Source organism: Trachemys scripta, chromosome 11, assembly GCF_013100865.1.
Source record: "Trachemys scripta elegans isolate TJP31775 chromosome 11, CAS_Tse_1.0, whole genome shotgun sequence".
Taxonomy (NCBI): domain Eukaryota; kingdom Metazoa; phylum Chordata; order Testudines; family Emydidae; genus Trachemys; species Trachemys scripta.
In genome coordinates this window covers 29,897,698-29,913,436 of record NC_048308.1, presented here as the reverse complement: position 1 = coordinate 29,913,436, position 15,739 = coordinate 29,897,698, and the positions used below count along the sequence as shown (strand labels likewise).

Sequence of the window (15,739 nt, the reverse complement as noted above, 5' to 3'; positions counted from 1 at the left end):
TTCTCTTTTGCCGCTAAGACTTGTGGGAAGGCGGAGGGGGTCACGGGGCATCCTGGGGGTCCTGGGTCATGCGAGCCATCCTCTGCCTCTGGGTTCCCCTCCCCCTCTTTGTCCAAGATTTCCTCCTCCTGGCTCAGTCCACTCTCAACTGGCACGTGAGCCAACGAAGTATCCACAGGGGCCTTCTCAGTGGAGGTGGGGTCGCCACTGAGTATCGCATCCAGCTCTTTGTAGAACCAGCAGCTCGTGGGCGCAGCACCGGAGCGGCGGTTTGCCTCCTTCACGTTGTGGTAGGCGTTCCACAGCTCCTTCACTTTTGCCCTACACTGCAATGTGTCCCAGCCATGCTCCTTTCTATCCTGCATCGTGAAATCTGTCTGTAGTTATCATAATTCCTACGGCTGGAGCGCAGCTGGGACTGCACAGCTTCCTCTCCCCAAATGCCGATGACGTCCAGCAGCGCAGCCCTGCTCCAAGTGGGGAATCGCCTGGTGCATGGAACAGGCATGGCCACCTGGAAAGATGTGCTGAGATCACTGCACAGATCATTGAGCAAACAGGAAGGGGACTTTCAAATTTGAAAAGGAATATATGGGGTGAGGATGACGGCTGGTCACCTGAGGGCAGGGCAGTAGAGTTCAAACCGATGACCAGAGAGGTGAGAACAGGCATTGTGGGACATCTCCTGGAGGCCAATCACAGCGCTGTAGTCACCACAGTGTCTACACTGGCACTGCAGCGCTGTAGCCCTGGCGCAGAAAGCACTATAGCTCTCGTCGGGGTGTTTTTTTTAGAGCGCTACAACTGCGTAGTTTCTGTGCACTAAGTGGCTTGGCAGTGTGCACACCTCGGGCGTTACAGCGCAGAAAGCCACTTTACTGCGCAGAAATTTGCCAGTGTAGACGGGGCCTAAGCATCTCTGATGGCATCTTCTAGACTGAGCACTGAGTCCCATTGCGTAGATAGGAAGATTAACCTAAATAATCTATACAGAAGCCCCTGGAATCCCGTAAAATTGGGTCCGTAATCTATGAACTATTGGAACTCATTTACAAAACTTTTCTTAAACATTACATGAATATATTGTCTCATACTATGGAATTAGAATTTATAATCTCTATTACATTATAGCTCAAAGATCTCATCATGGATCTTAATTAAAACTATCTTTAGATGGATTTTTTTTTATAAAATGCTTTTTGAGAAAAAAGCAAATTTAAATAAAAAATCCATTTTTTTTTATTTTTAAATCATTGATTTTTATCCACCTTGATAAGTAGTCTATTACACTAGCCGTAAAAATTTCAGTCACTTTGCATTAGATCACGCAATTTTGAGATGCCTTAAAAACACTGGATCTTTCTGAAATATAGTTAACTTTTAGGGGTCAAAATTCTGGCCCCACTGAAGTTGATGGCAAAACTCCCATTGACTTCAGTTGGGCCAAGATTTTACCTAAGGTCTTTAAGTCAATATACAAATCATTTGTAAAATCATACAGAACTGAAATATGCTATTTGCTGGTTCAGTAATTTTACCCGAATTTTAAAGCTAACATGGTACTTTAAACATCAAGTGCCAAAAAGAAAGAGGTTACAAGAAGGATTGGGATGATAAAGAATTTTAAATAATGTAAGTAAATCCTTTAAGAATATTTGTTAAAAACCCTAGTAGTATTTTGGAATACTTGTCTGATAATCTTTTAAACAAATGTTTCTCTTTCATTTTTACATATCATGGCTTGTTGCCAAGAAGCATCTATTGTACTGACAACCTAACAATTTTTTGTCATGATACTCAAGTTCACAGATACAAATACTAAGACAACAGAACTTCAAAACCATTCCCTATCTCTCTAGATACCAGCAGTTTGGAAAGCTTCATCAAGCCGTCCGAACTCAAGTGATGCTAGTGTGTTGGAATGATTGAAATGCACAGAATGCAGATAAAAAGGAAACTAGAGAGTATACCTAATTTAGTAAGAGACATATACATGCGCATTACTTCTCAAAACTTGTACACCTCTACCCCGATATAACACGACCTATAACACGAATTCTGATATAACACGGTAAAGCAGTGCCCCGGGGGGGGGGGGGGGGCTGCGCACTCCGGTGGATCAAAGCAATTTTGATATAACGCAGTTTCACCTATAACATGGTAAGATTTTTTGGCTCCCAAGGACAGAGTTATATCGAGGTAGAGGTATATTCTCAGTAGTAACAAATTAGTTGCCATGATTTCAACAGCTTAATATTTTACATACATTTATTTATTTTGGAAAATAAATAGTAGCTACAAACTGTGAAGATCATTCTCAAATTAAACACGCATCTACAGCCATCACTAAATGCATGTCACAATGACACTATATAGTCACTACCGCACTTAAAAATCAAGCAAAATCAGGATACAGATTTATAGCTACCTCTACATATCTAAAGTACAAACTCATACTCTAACAATTACATTTTTAAACATATTCAGATGACATTTCAAGGCAATTAGATTTTGTATTCAACTTTAACCAGCTAGAACAATTCTGTGCTTTTGAAAGGAAGAAAATATTCCATTTGAACACAAGTTGTTCATGTCTTTCCGTAGGCCCATACAAACGCACATCAATTTCTCCTGGTTTCATTACAGTAGCTTTATTAACACTATTTTAAATAGAGAAAAAAACTTTATAATGCTCTTGATATGAAATGTTACAAATATATTTTAGTTTATCAATTAAGTTTTACCTGGGGATTTTTTGTTTGATCTTGTTTGCATCAAGTAAGACTGGCGTGGCAGCAAAGGTGATGATGGCAAAGACATTGAGACTCCTTTAGCCAAGTTTAGTCTATACATATCCTCAGGTACAGGCTGATTACCAATGGGAGAATCTGCACTGTAGCCAGATGTCGCAATAATGTGCAGTACATTCTCTGGGCAGGAGTCACCTGCTGAAAATAAAATGTTGTTTGTGATTTACCAAATGCACTGAAATAAAAGTGAGACAATTACACTGAAATATAGCCTACAATATTGGTATGAACATGCACCATCCACGAACAAAAGTATACTAGAGTCAGACCACTCTTACCATGGTGGGAAAAAGACCACCTCTCTCTAACATTCCTATCACTATAGTATCTAAGCATCAACAAAAAGCCTCACAAATACACAGAAGGTAGAGAAAGTAAGCAGAATTTTGTTTCTAACATCATTCAGAAAACAAGCTTTTAGATGAGATTGCTATCGTTTAGATTTTACCCTTAGAGGCAAAACCACATTACCACAGTAAGACACACATCTTTCCACAGCCGAAAAGGCATCAACTGCTGTGATGCCCTGAAAGCCATGCTTGTCTATAAAATCACAACAGTGGAAATCAAAGAGTTTTCAACCTATGCCACGAATAACCTTATGAAAGAAGGTCTACAGGAAGGGATACTCAAATTTGGCAAATCCAAATTTGACCTGCCTTTTTTTCTGCTTATATCTGTGAAATCCAAGACATGGGTTTTGATAAATAAATGTTTTTTTATTTAAGAAAAAATAAAAAAATGTTGGTTCACAACACAATGACAAATTAGTGTGCTTATCTAATAGAGGGGAAACCTATCAAGAAAAAAGATTTTAGTCCAATAGCAGACCGGATTGCTATACATTTCAAAAGCCTGACGGCTCACAACAATGAAGCAAGGAAAACAAAAGGCAAGGCAGACAAGCCAGATGTGTATGGCCATATTAGTAATGCAGGCCTCAGTGTCTCAAATAGAAATCAATAGAACTCAAAAACAAAGCTTTATACCAAAATGCATCTGATATTTTATTTCCTAATGAAGACATTATGAATTATTGAAATTGTAAATAATAAAAAATAGATCATTTTAAACTCAAAATAATAGTTAAAAGTGAACCAGTCTCGCAAAAATAAAAAGTAAAGCAAAAATATTATATATATCCTGACAAATGAGAGAGAAAGAAAAGTCCAGAGTAAAGTTTAGCCTATATGCTCTGCTACCACAGTCAAGGCACATTGCTACCACAAGGATGGTTGCCATAAAAGAACCTGATAAATTCGAGTTATACAGAAAACAGACGTTTCTTTTGAATGACCAATTCCTCATATCAAGTTTATTTACTTACAATAAGGTAATATTTCAATTAGATTCAGATCTTGTTTGGTCAAGTTTCCTGTTCATTTTGTAGCCATCAAGACCTACAACCTTTTTAACAGCTGTTCCTCAGCACTATGGTTACCATATTTCAACAATCAAAAAAGAAAAAAGAGGATGGGGGGAGCCCCACCCTACCCCCACCCTCATCCACTCCCTCCCACTTCCCGCCCCCTGACTTACCCCCTCAGAACTCCCAACCCCCTCCCGCCCCCCCCGCTCCTTGTCCCCTGACTGTCCCCTCCTGGTACCCCTGCCCCTAACTGCCCCCACCATGTTCTCTGTCCAGACAGCGGAGGGGAAGAGGGTTGGTCCCACACTGCACAAGATGTGGCAGGATCCAGTTTTAAATTTACCCCCTGCCCTTGCTTCACTGAAGAGGGGGAGGGGAGAGTTGCTCTTGTGTGGGGTACCAGGGAATGGAAGCCCCAACCCCGCCTGAAGTCACTGGTGCAACCCCTCCCGCTCCAGCTGGAAAGCTGCACCTGGCCCTAGGAGCTGCAGGGTCCGCCACTCCCAGAATCTCCCTCCCTCCTGCTGTGACTGCGGGAAGCTCCCCTGTCCCGCTCGCAGCCTTGGCGGGCGCGATGCGGCAGCTGGAGGGGAGGGGAAGAAATCCCTGTGCTCCCCCCCTTGCCAGGCAGCCTCCTTTGTGAGGGCTCGGCCCTGACGCGCTGCCCTGCCCAATATGCAGCCGTGCCGGAGAGCGTCCAAGGGCTGCAGGCAGCGCTGGAGCTGCCGGAGGATGAGTTGGAGACGGCCCCGCACCAGCGGGCTGAGCGGGGAGTTGTCCCGGGAGAAGTTTCCCTGCAGGCTCCGCTCCGGCCAGCAGAAAGCCAGGAGCCCAAGGGCACCCATGCTGGCGGCACCACAGGGAGGGAGGTTACGGGCTTGGGCACCACACGGAGGGAGGTTACGGACTTGGGTGCCCAGGGAAACTTCTCCTGGGACAACTCCCCGCTCAGCCCGCTGGTGCGGGGCCGGCTCCGACTCATCCTTCGGCAGCTCCAGAGCTGCTTGCAGCCCTCGGACGCTCCCCAGCACAGCTGCAGCTCGGGTAGGGCAGCGCCTCAGGGCCTTGGCACTCGCCACCTGGGGCTGTGGCCGGGGGGCCCTGGATGGGGCTGGGCTCAAGGAGCGCCGAGCTGTGAACGTGGCGCCGAGCTCAACAGAACCCCTAGCGGCACCTCGGCGAAGAACCTCGCCGAGCCCTGCAGTCCCTGGGACGGGCGCTCAGAGGCTTGCTCCGGCAGGGTTACCACACATCCATATGCCGGCCGGCCAGGAGGGATTTTTAAATATCGAAAAACCCGGACTTTTTTAGATATTTAAAAATTCCTCCCAGATGGCCATTTAACAACCAAAAAGCCAGACATGTCCGGGGAAATCCGGACGTATGGTAACCCTACTCAGCACTTTCCATCAGATACAGTCTATTAATACTATCTTTAAAGCATCTTCTTGTATTTCCAAACTGTACCATAAGAAAACTTCTGACCATTTTTAATTACAAAATTGCAGAGAGTATGTAATCTTCCTAGATTTGGAGGGAAAAAAATGGGATTTTTTGTCAACTAGCAAGCTTTGAAACAGCACACATGGAAGTTAAAGATAAATGATTGTGCTGAAGAGCAGTTAACAGGCAAAAAGTTCTAAATCCACAGTGGTCTCCTATTTCCAAAAATGAGTGCATCTCAGGAAGTCTGGTTCATACAGATCTTACCATATTCTCAAATTTTACCTCTAGGAATTATACAGTGAGGTATGCTTTCTCTTTGTAGGATGAATGAATTGCAAGAACTTCACTCTGGATTTCAAAGTTCTCTCACTGAGTTGTAAGTCCTAAAACACAATAGCAGGCTAACATACCACCTTCCTAATGCTGAGTTTATCTTCAGCTCCTCTCTCTTAATTTTCAGCCCCAACAAAGCTAGAACTGCTTGGTGGTGGGGTAAACTTTTTAGGGATTGAGTTTTAGTTCAATCACAATGAAGAATAGAAATTGTAAAAAAACAAAGGAAAATATACAATTACATTTCTCTAAAGTGCCTTTCGTGACTATTGTTGAAGCTTCTCTACTGGCTCAAACCCCCCTAGAAGAGACACTTCAGTGTGTAGCAAGTTGCAACACACTGTGTGTAAAAAAGATATTTCCAAAGAAATAATGAAACAAAACACTAGTGATTTTAAATTTACAGATTTAGAACTTCACCGGGTGAGATTTTCAAAAGCACCTAAAGGAACTAGGCAATTAATTTCCATTGACTTTCAATGGAAGCTAGGCAGCTAACTCCCTTAAGCACTTTTGAAAATCCAACCCACACTTTTAGTATCAACTCTGCACCTATTGCACGTCAACCTTGGCAACTGGTACTCTAAATACAGATTAAGATTAGATGTGACAGGCTCATTTATAACCTTAAAGACAAAACCAGTGAATATAAAATTAGTGGTTTCTTGGACTAGGTGTATGTAGGATACACAGAGAAGCAGGGGCTCACATTCCATTTATGTCTTTGGATAAAGGAAAAAAGTGAGCGAGCAAGCAAGCAAAATGCAAATATAGCTAACTGCAATTTGAAAATATTGACATTGTTGCTAAGGTTTTCATTAGACATGTTACAGAGGCTGCAATTTGGAAATTGTGCAAGCATTCCAGCTGTGATGGGGGTGACAGAGTGCAAAAAAAGACAAAACATACAGAAAAAGGAACAAAAAGTTTTTTCTCTTGTAGAAAATAAAAATAAAAAAAACAGGAAAACATTTGATCACACATTTTTTCTATTTTATTGCTGTGAAATAAATTAGCAGTGTTTTATATTCACACTTTTTTAAAATATAAAAACAGCAATTATTTTAGTCTGCCTTTGCTGCTAACTCTTTGAAAGATTAGGCTGTTAAATGAAAACTAGTGCAATAGGGCCAAATTCAGAGGAGTGAAACTAGGACTATCTTCAATGAAATTACGTGATAAATAAATTTGGCTACAACAGTAACTTTACAAGAATTTTTAACATTTGTACATAGACCATTCTGTCTCAGCAATTTTTATTATATCAGCATGCTGCTGATATTTACTTTGATTACGCCTATGATCATGTCTGTTGGGATAGCAGCACAGACCAGATTTCCATTACTTGGATTTCAAGAGCAACACAAAATTAAAACACAGAAACCCTTCTACCCACACTCCAGCTCTCTCAACTTGCCAGCAAGCTCTCACTTATGTTCATTCACAGATCCTTGCTCACTAAGACACTGAGTGCATTGTTGCCATAATGAAACAAGAGTTACATTTTAGGGGGGGGAATAGGAAAACAAACTAATTTCCTCTTACCTCACTCTATGCCACTGCCACCACTATGGATGAATGGGTCTGACTAGCAAGTGTTAGTTTCTCAAGGGCTGTTTTCCCTCCTGGGTACAAAGACAGGCTAAGCTAAAAGGGGAGACCATTAGGAACAATGGGGATGGAGCACTGTCAGAGGGGAGCAAAACACCCCAGGAAAGAATCAGCCCTCTGGCTGCTCCTGAAGGACCCCTCCAACCCACTGATGAAATGCTGCATTACTTAATGCAAGCAATTCAGCTAGAAGTTTCTCAAAAAGGTATGAACCTAGCAGAGAAGGCAGCCCAACAGATCTCATCAATTGAGGCCTCCTGAACTCTGCCCTGGGACATAGACATGGCTTGGCTAGAACACATCCAAAGTTCCTCTGAGGTGAGGGAGGCTTGTAAGGGCCTCTAATTCACTGGGGAAATGACATTTCTGAATGCCTTGTACCCCCTGTAAGGCCCTTCAAACAGTACAAGCAGGGACTGGACCTGTGGAATGGTTAGTTTCAGGAAAGTTAAAACTTTCATGTAGTATTTTCAAATATTTGGCATAGTTGAAGCCAAAGGGGAGAAAGACAAAGAACTGGGTGTGAAAATCCTGCTTCCAGATTGGCTACTATCTGCTAGCACCCCATTAACCAATTTTGACGACAGTGAAAGTTAAAATAGCTATAAGAATCAGTTCTGAGGCATCTTATTCATTTCTACCAAACGTCATATACAATGCATTCTAGCTGTTTGATTGTTCTTAAACAATTGCCCCATGCCAATCTACATACCATCTTAAAGCGGTTTCCTTGTGGAACAACACAGAGTCACAGTGCCCTGGCACCAATGCCACTTCAATTTGCCAGTTTGTATGCAATAACTGTAACGGCTAAACACTTGCAAAAGAAAAGATACCAAAAATATGCTGGGCAGATTGTTCAAGATTGCCTGGGGCGATGTGGGATAAAGACAGCACTATTCAGTTTAGTGGTCTTTAAACACCAACACAAGAAGTATTTGGAATACAGACAAGCAAATCAAGTTAGGTATTCCAAATTGCAGTACAACAAATACCAAAGTAATTCAGAATGCAATTTGCCTGCAGAAAATAAAGTAATTAGCATTTTCAGAGTTTCAAATAAAGGCAATATTCTCAGTGAATGTGACATGTTTCACTGATTATATTTATATATTTGTTATAAACTGGCACTACTGTCAGATCTGAAGTGATGCACAGTGTTAATGCCACAGAAAAATAAATACACTATTTTGAAGCAGTAAATTGTTTAATTCGGGGGTCTCAAACTCAATTTACCTTAGGGCAAGTGCCAGTCCTCAAATCCTCCCAGTGTGCCAATAATGTCACCCATGCTGCCCCAAACTCCGTCCCCCACCTGCCTAAGGCTCTGGGAGGGAGTTTGGGTGGGGGAGGAGGTCTGAGGTAGGGGATTGGGGTGCAGGCTCTGGGAGGGAGTTTGGGGGCAGGAGGGGGTATGTGGGAAAGAGGAGGGGTGCAGGCTCTGAAAAGGGAGTTGGGGGCAGGAGGGAGTGTATGGGAAGAGGGTGAGGGTGCAGGCTCTGGAAGGGAATCGGGGTGCGGCGCTTATCTGGGGCTCCAAGGTGGGGCGGGGGGCCTCCGCGTGCTGCTGCACTGTCCCTGCAGCTTCCCATTGGCCACAGGGGCGCTCGGGGCGGGGGCAGCGCGTGGAGTCACAGCCCTACCCTAGAGCCACGGTGGGGGGATAGCTCAGTGGTTTGAGCATTAGCCTGCTAAATCCAGGGTTGTGAGTTCAGTCCTTGAGGGGACCACTTAGGGATCTAGGGCAAAATCAGTACTTGGTCCTGCTAGTGAAGGCAGGAGGCTGGACTCAATGACATTTCAGGGTCCTCTCCAGTTCTATGAGATAGGAATATCTCCATATATTAACACAGGGAGGGGCTGGCAGCCACTGGAGCGAGCGCACAGGAAGCCACTCAGCTCCACTGCGCTGCCGGTGGTGGGTGGAGCCCCGGGTGACGCACAGGTGGTGGGAGCACCTGGGGGCGACAGCAGGGCCAAGGGAGAGACCTGGGCCACACTGGGGAGGTTCTTGGGCTGCAGATGGCCGGGAGTTTGAGACCCCTGGTTTAGTTTCTCACAACTCCACTAGCAGTCTTCAGAGTTGGATGTATAGACTGGTGATAGTACAGATCCAAAATTAATGACCACATAAGGTGAGAGAGAATACTTTTCTGCTTTCTAGAAAGCACCTCCATGTTAGAGAGATGAGCACTTTAAAAATGCATACATAATCACTGCCAAAACACCAGTTTGCACCTGTATCCCAGGATGTAACCAGTTGCCATAAACTGATACATATTAAAAGCTACAATTACTCACCCACCATTTTAAAAATAATTCAAATAATTTTAGCTTCATGTTTTCAGTGTTAGATATTTTTATATTTTACTTCTCCAGCCCAGTGTCTACACAGCAGCCCTGGAATAACAGGAAGGTGACAGTCTACACATTTTCTAATAATGTCAAACTAAACAAAGACAAGTAGTCCTGTGAAATCTCTATTTTATAAACCTTTTATTTGTACACATTTCCACTGCCAACGTGTCTCTGGCCAACATAGTTCCATGGGCATGCATCACAAGGAACTAGGTGGTCCTATTCAGTGGTCAAAGTAACCATGGAAACTGCTACAATTTAAAAAAAACGGGGGGTGGGAGGGCTTGAAAATTAAACTCGAATCCTATTGACATATTGGGATGCAACTAAAAGGTTTAATAAGATTAACAATTTTAAGAGACCAAAAAAAAAAAAAAAAAAAAGATGAGGCTAACTGACTACAATGTAATGATTATGTAAGACTTTTATTATACTTACTGCAGAACTTGAATTTTAACAGACCTAAAACTAAATGCTTTATCTAATCCTATTGAAAACAGAGGATAACAGGAATGAAAACCTTTACAGGCTTTTTTGGTATATATTTCAAGATTAAACATAATAAAAACAATTTTATTTTCCCCATTCTATATACAAGCTGTATTGTGTGGAAGAGACTTTGGAATTCTAATTATTATAACATTCAAGAAGAGGATATTAGTTTCAAACACCAAAGATTAATTTAATCAAAATCAGCCACACCTGCTGCCACATATGCTGAACTGAGACAGGCTCACAGGCCACATAAGAAAAAAAGCAAAAACAATCTTCTTGCCATATGGAAAGGATGTAAAAATGGGCCATAACAGCAGAAATTCTGTGGCCCCCACTCCTTTTTTTTTAAAGGTAGGTAGGTAGGTAGGTAGGGGTGGGTGGGTGCGTGTGTGTGTGAGAAAGGTCATTAAGTCCAGTCCCCTGCCTTCACTAGCAGGCCCAAGTACTTTTTCATGGTAAGTGGCATTTCTTTTCACAAGCACATTAAACCTGTGTTCTATCATCCACAATGGTTGTTTATTGGCTTCTGGGTTGATTTTAAGATGTTGACTTATAATGTCCTAAATAACCTGGAACTCTTTGTCATTATTCCAGACCTTTAGACCTCACAATTGTGTCTTTACTGACAGCACATGCAAGACCTATATCTTTTCCCCGGCCTTTAGGAAACAAGGGAACTCCGGGTGCAATTTTTGCTGGAGTTTTGATATCCACAGATAATCACTGTAGTCTATTTTTTAAGATATATTTTCTCAAGTTATTTTACAGTATAACCCACGGAGGAGATACTATAGTCTGAAACTCCACAGCTCTCTCTCTTTCTCAGATTATCATTACAGTAATTATTTTGCTGGCTGGAAGGAAGTACTAATATATGGTTTTGGTTAAGACAGGACAAAAATTGTATTTGGGAGAGCGGGAGAGAGCATGATTGTGAACATCATAAAAACCAGTAACAGTTCATTTTGCCTTCTTTGCATATGGTTCCTATTCTCTTGCCACCAACAGTTCAGTGACATCTCTGTAAAAGTTCTAAGTGAGCAGTGAAGAGACTTCCCAGAAACCTACAAATTAACAGGTTGTGTGCCCATACAATACCATTGATCAATACTACCTAAGAAGACAGGATTATCCAACATTCTGAAGTACTTTCTACTTTGCTAAAAACAGTCTCATGCAGCTGAATGAGATTCTTCATAATATATATAAGAAAACTTATATAACTCCCACTAATGGGTGCACACACACAGAGGAGAAAAGAGATTCCACAGATTAGTGGGGAACTCTGAGTGCTGAAGAAAAAAGATTTGGTTTCCCTCATAACATCCCACTGTCAGATGCTATTTCAAACCTCAGAGTGTGCCATCACAATCTCTAAATTCCAGGTGCCAGAAAGATTACTGAAGGTTCAAATATGATTTTTTTTAAACCCAATTTGCCTCACATTTCCACCCCCCATCCTGATTTTTTTTCTTCATGGGAATGAACAGGTGAAGTATATGGCAGTGGTTCTCAAACTTTTGTACTGGTGACTCCTTTCACATAGCAAGCCTCTGAAAGCGACCCCCCCCCCATATAAATTACAAATACTTTTTTATATATTTAACACCATTATAAATGCTGGAGGCAAAGCGGGGTTTGGGATGGAGGCTGACAGCTCGCAACGCCCCATATAACAACCTTGTGACCCCCTGAGGGGTCCTGATCCCCAGTTTGGGAACCCCTGGTATATGGAGTAGGGCGGCATAGTCCATCTGTTCTCTACACGCCTATTTTTTTAATCACTATATGCTGATAAAGCTTCAGTTGTCTCTTACAGAGATTTCATCTTTTTAAAATTAAAACCAGGCAGCTCAAAGCAGGTAAGAATGTTGCCTGGGACAGGAGAGGACAGGCTATCAGGCCTTTGTCCCCAGGACCAAGAGACTCACCCTGGACCCACGGTTAGGGGATGGGTAGGAGAATTTGCTTCCAGAGCATTACCTAAAGATTTTGACAGCTTTCAGAGTAGCAGCCGTGTTAGTCTGTATCCACAAAAAGAACAGTAGTACTTGTGGCATCCGAAGAAGTGGGCTGTAGTCCACGAAAGCTTATGCTCTAATAAATTTGTTAGTCTCTAAGGTGCCACAAGTACTCCTGTTCTTTTTTAAAGATTTTGAGGCACCAGAGCATCAGGTCCCCACCCTTGGGAACCAGAGACTCACTCCCACCGACAACACTATCAACCCTGGGGAACTGGATGAGAAGTTGGCCCTAAGTCATTGCCCAAGGCATGAGTCCCTGGCCCTGGGAAAAGAAAACTAACTTCTGTCACCTAAGCGACATCTCTGAGGGGTGAGGTGGGGAAATCATCCAACTATGTGTTTTCCTGTCACACCAAGTACAGAGGGACAAGACAAAGGAAGGACCTAGCCTGTGAGGAGAAGACTCATCAGGAGTTAGGTACCTGGACTGCAGTAAAAATGTATTAAATCAGAACCAACCCAGGGCAAACTTTAAAACAAGAAGTTCAATGGCTGGATGAAAATCTGTACCAGTCTGTTTTTATCTGAACCCATTTGTTCATCCTCAATATCTACTTCCCGCCCACGGATTACTTCTCCAACAGCCCCAAATCTGAACCACTAACAGTAACTGAGGTTTTTGCATTAGCAAAAATTGTTTCCTTTAAAATGTTACTGTTAAAGACAACTATTTTTAAAAGAAATTAAAGTGAGAAATAGAAATTAGGGCATTTGAAATAATTATTGCTTGTGAATACCCAAATATCAAAGCTAGTTTTGATACTTAGAAGATCTCTTTGGAGTTAGTTTCTGGAAAAAAGAATTGCTTCACCACACAAAATACCTACTTGCTCAGCAAAAAAAGTCACTGTACTAAACTCTTAAATAATAGCCAACAGCCACAGAAAATGGGCAACACATCACAGAATAATCAAAAACAGCTCCATATTTTTAGCATGAAACAAAGCATCTTCTGTTGTGAGACATTTTTAGAAGACTGACCAAAAGTCACACTAAAACTTGAAAGGATTCCAGCACAAGTTCAACATTCCACTAATGGTATCAGAACTTCATGCATAAGAAAGACCCTTTTCACTTAAAATTCAAAGCCTATCATAAAGGGCTTACATACCAAAAGCAAACTGGATTTGCGTATTTAGTTTTAAAATGCAAACATATTTTATTTAATGATTTTTCAAACCCTGAATTTGATGAAAGGGTATCTGAAGCCCTACTTACTGTTGGCTTAGTTACAACTGTTAATCAAACACTGATGTTTAATGAGAGATCACATAGGGAAGGTGAGGGTCAAATACACATTCTAAATAAACAGCTTCAGCTGAGACACAAATCCTTACTGTTACAGAGAAGTCTTCTCAAAAAGGTGTAACTTTTCTTTTTAAAGGTCTAAGTAGGTGGCCTAATAAATAATTTTTTGCTTGCCAAACAACTCCGTTTTGCTTTATTGTAAATGAAAGTGGCAATTTAGCTACAATGATTAAACAAAATTCTCATGTCAGCGAATTTAGGTGCATTTGTATTTGGTATTTAAGTGCTGTGCCTGTACTGTAGGTCAAGCTTTTAATTATGGCCTAGAATAAAATAATCCTAAATGGAGGAGGAAAAGCAAAACAATATGACTGGACATTATTTTAGCAATCAAAACTAAGGATTCCGAAGCAAATGCCCAAAAAGCACAACAGTCACTGAATTTTTTTTCCAAAAAAATGTATTAAAATGAGAGCAATGTCCAAGTTTCTTAATTAAAATCTACTTTCCAACCTCACATAACATTTGCTCAACACAGGAATGATTGTTTTTTGACAAAACACACTTTTTACCTGATTTATCCTTCAGAATATATCAAAAAGGCGTTTGAATATTTCAAGCACAATATAACTTAAAAGTAAAAACGTTAATCATTAGATTCTGCACACTCAAATACTTATTCTATATTAGATTATACATTTAGGTCAAAGATGTTTATATAAAGAGACTAGGATGGTAAATAACAAGGTAAGCGAAACTGAAAACTAAGAAGGTAAAAACTTAAACTAAGAAGAACCTTTGATAGATTTACAGATACAGAACATGTGTAAAAAAAAATAAAAGATTCAAATCACTAGATTTACTGTGTGTCCAATAAACATTATGATGCCCATTCACAAACAGCCAAAAACTTCAATCTGATTCTTGTTTTCCTCAGATTCTATACATTTGTGGAACTTATTAGAAAACACGCTGTAATAACTTTTCTGTGGCACATCTTGGTTGCTTTGGACAAAATATAAAATGTCAATGAAACAAATTAAATGCAAAAAACAAACAACCCACAAATGACACCAATTTTCACTAAAATCAATGCATGCTTTGTGCATGCCCAACTGATGACTCCTATAACACTGGACTGATAAAAATAGAGCTCTTTGATTTCTTGTAAGACCAATTTTCAGGAGGGAAGTAGCACTGTGTTTGTAAAGAGATTAAGGCCTGGTCCCCACTAAGCCCCCACTTCGGACTAAGGTACGCAAATTCAGCTACGTTAATAACGTAGCTGAATTCGAAGTACCTTAGTCCGAACTTACCGCGGGTCCAGACGCGGCAGGAAGGCTCCCCCGTCGATGCCGCGTACTCTTCTCGGCGAGCTGGAGTACCGGCGTAGACGGTGAGCACTTCCGGGATCGATCCGGGATCGATTTATCGAGTCTTAACCAGACGCGATAAATCGATCCCAGAACATCGATTGCCTGCCGCCGGACCCTCCGGTAAGTGAAGACGTACCCTAGATCTGCATTCTGCAAACACAAATCCAGACAGATGGGGTAAGGTAGCAAAATATTTTTTTCTAATCCACTTAAAGGAGAAATATCAGGGGGTAGCCGTGTTAGTCTGTATCTACAAAAACAACAAGGAGTCTGGTGGCACCTTAAAGACTAACAGATTTATTTGGGCATAAGCTTTCATGAGTAAAAACCATCCGAAGAAGTGAGGTTTTTACTCACGAAAGCTTATGCCCAAATAAATCTGTTAGTTTTTAAAGGAGAAATGTGTCTCAAGCTTCAGCCTTTATCTTGTCTCAAGCTTCAGCCTGGTCTAGTCTCCATTCCAAACAGCCTAACTTTTCTTTAAAATATTGAGATGGAAATTGGTTTAAGGGAAGATGGAAAATCCACCAATCAGGGCCTTAACACAGAATCGATAAGCCACTATATTTAAACAAAGCTAGCTGTTGACTTCAAGTTAGCAGCACCACCACCACACACAAAGTTGACAGGATGTCTTTGTCTTGCACTGGGATCATTTCTTGATGTCTT

The 15,739-nt window shown here is 41.5% G+C and overlaps 1 protein-coding gene across 10 annotated transcripts in view; it reads right to left on the bottom strand.

Moving 5' to 3' along the window:
• Positions 1–15,739, bottom strand: part of TANC1 (tetratricopeptide repeat, ankyrin repeat and coiled-coil containing 1) — a 203,312-nt gene that overhangs the window by 124,159 nt on the left and 63,414 nt on the right. For 6 of the 10 annotated variants that reach the window (XM_034786416.1, XM_034786413.1, XM_034786414.1 and 3 more), the window contains exon 3: positions 2,745–2,948. The exons of 2 other annotated variants lie outside the window; for them this stretch is intronic. In XM_034786416.1, coding sequence (XP_034642307.1) covers positions 2,745–2,948 — 204 coding nt within the window. The remainder of the gene's footprint in view (positions 1–2,744; positions 2,949–15,739) is intronic. 2 more of the 10 variants (XM_034786415.1, XM_034786411.1) reach the window with 1 other exon arrangement.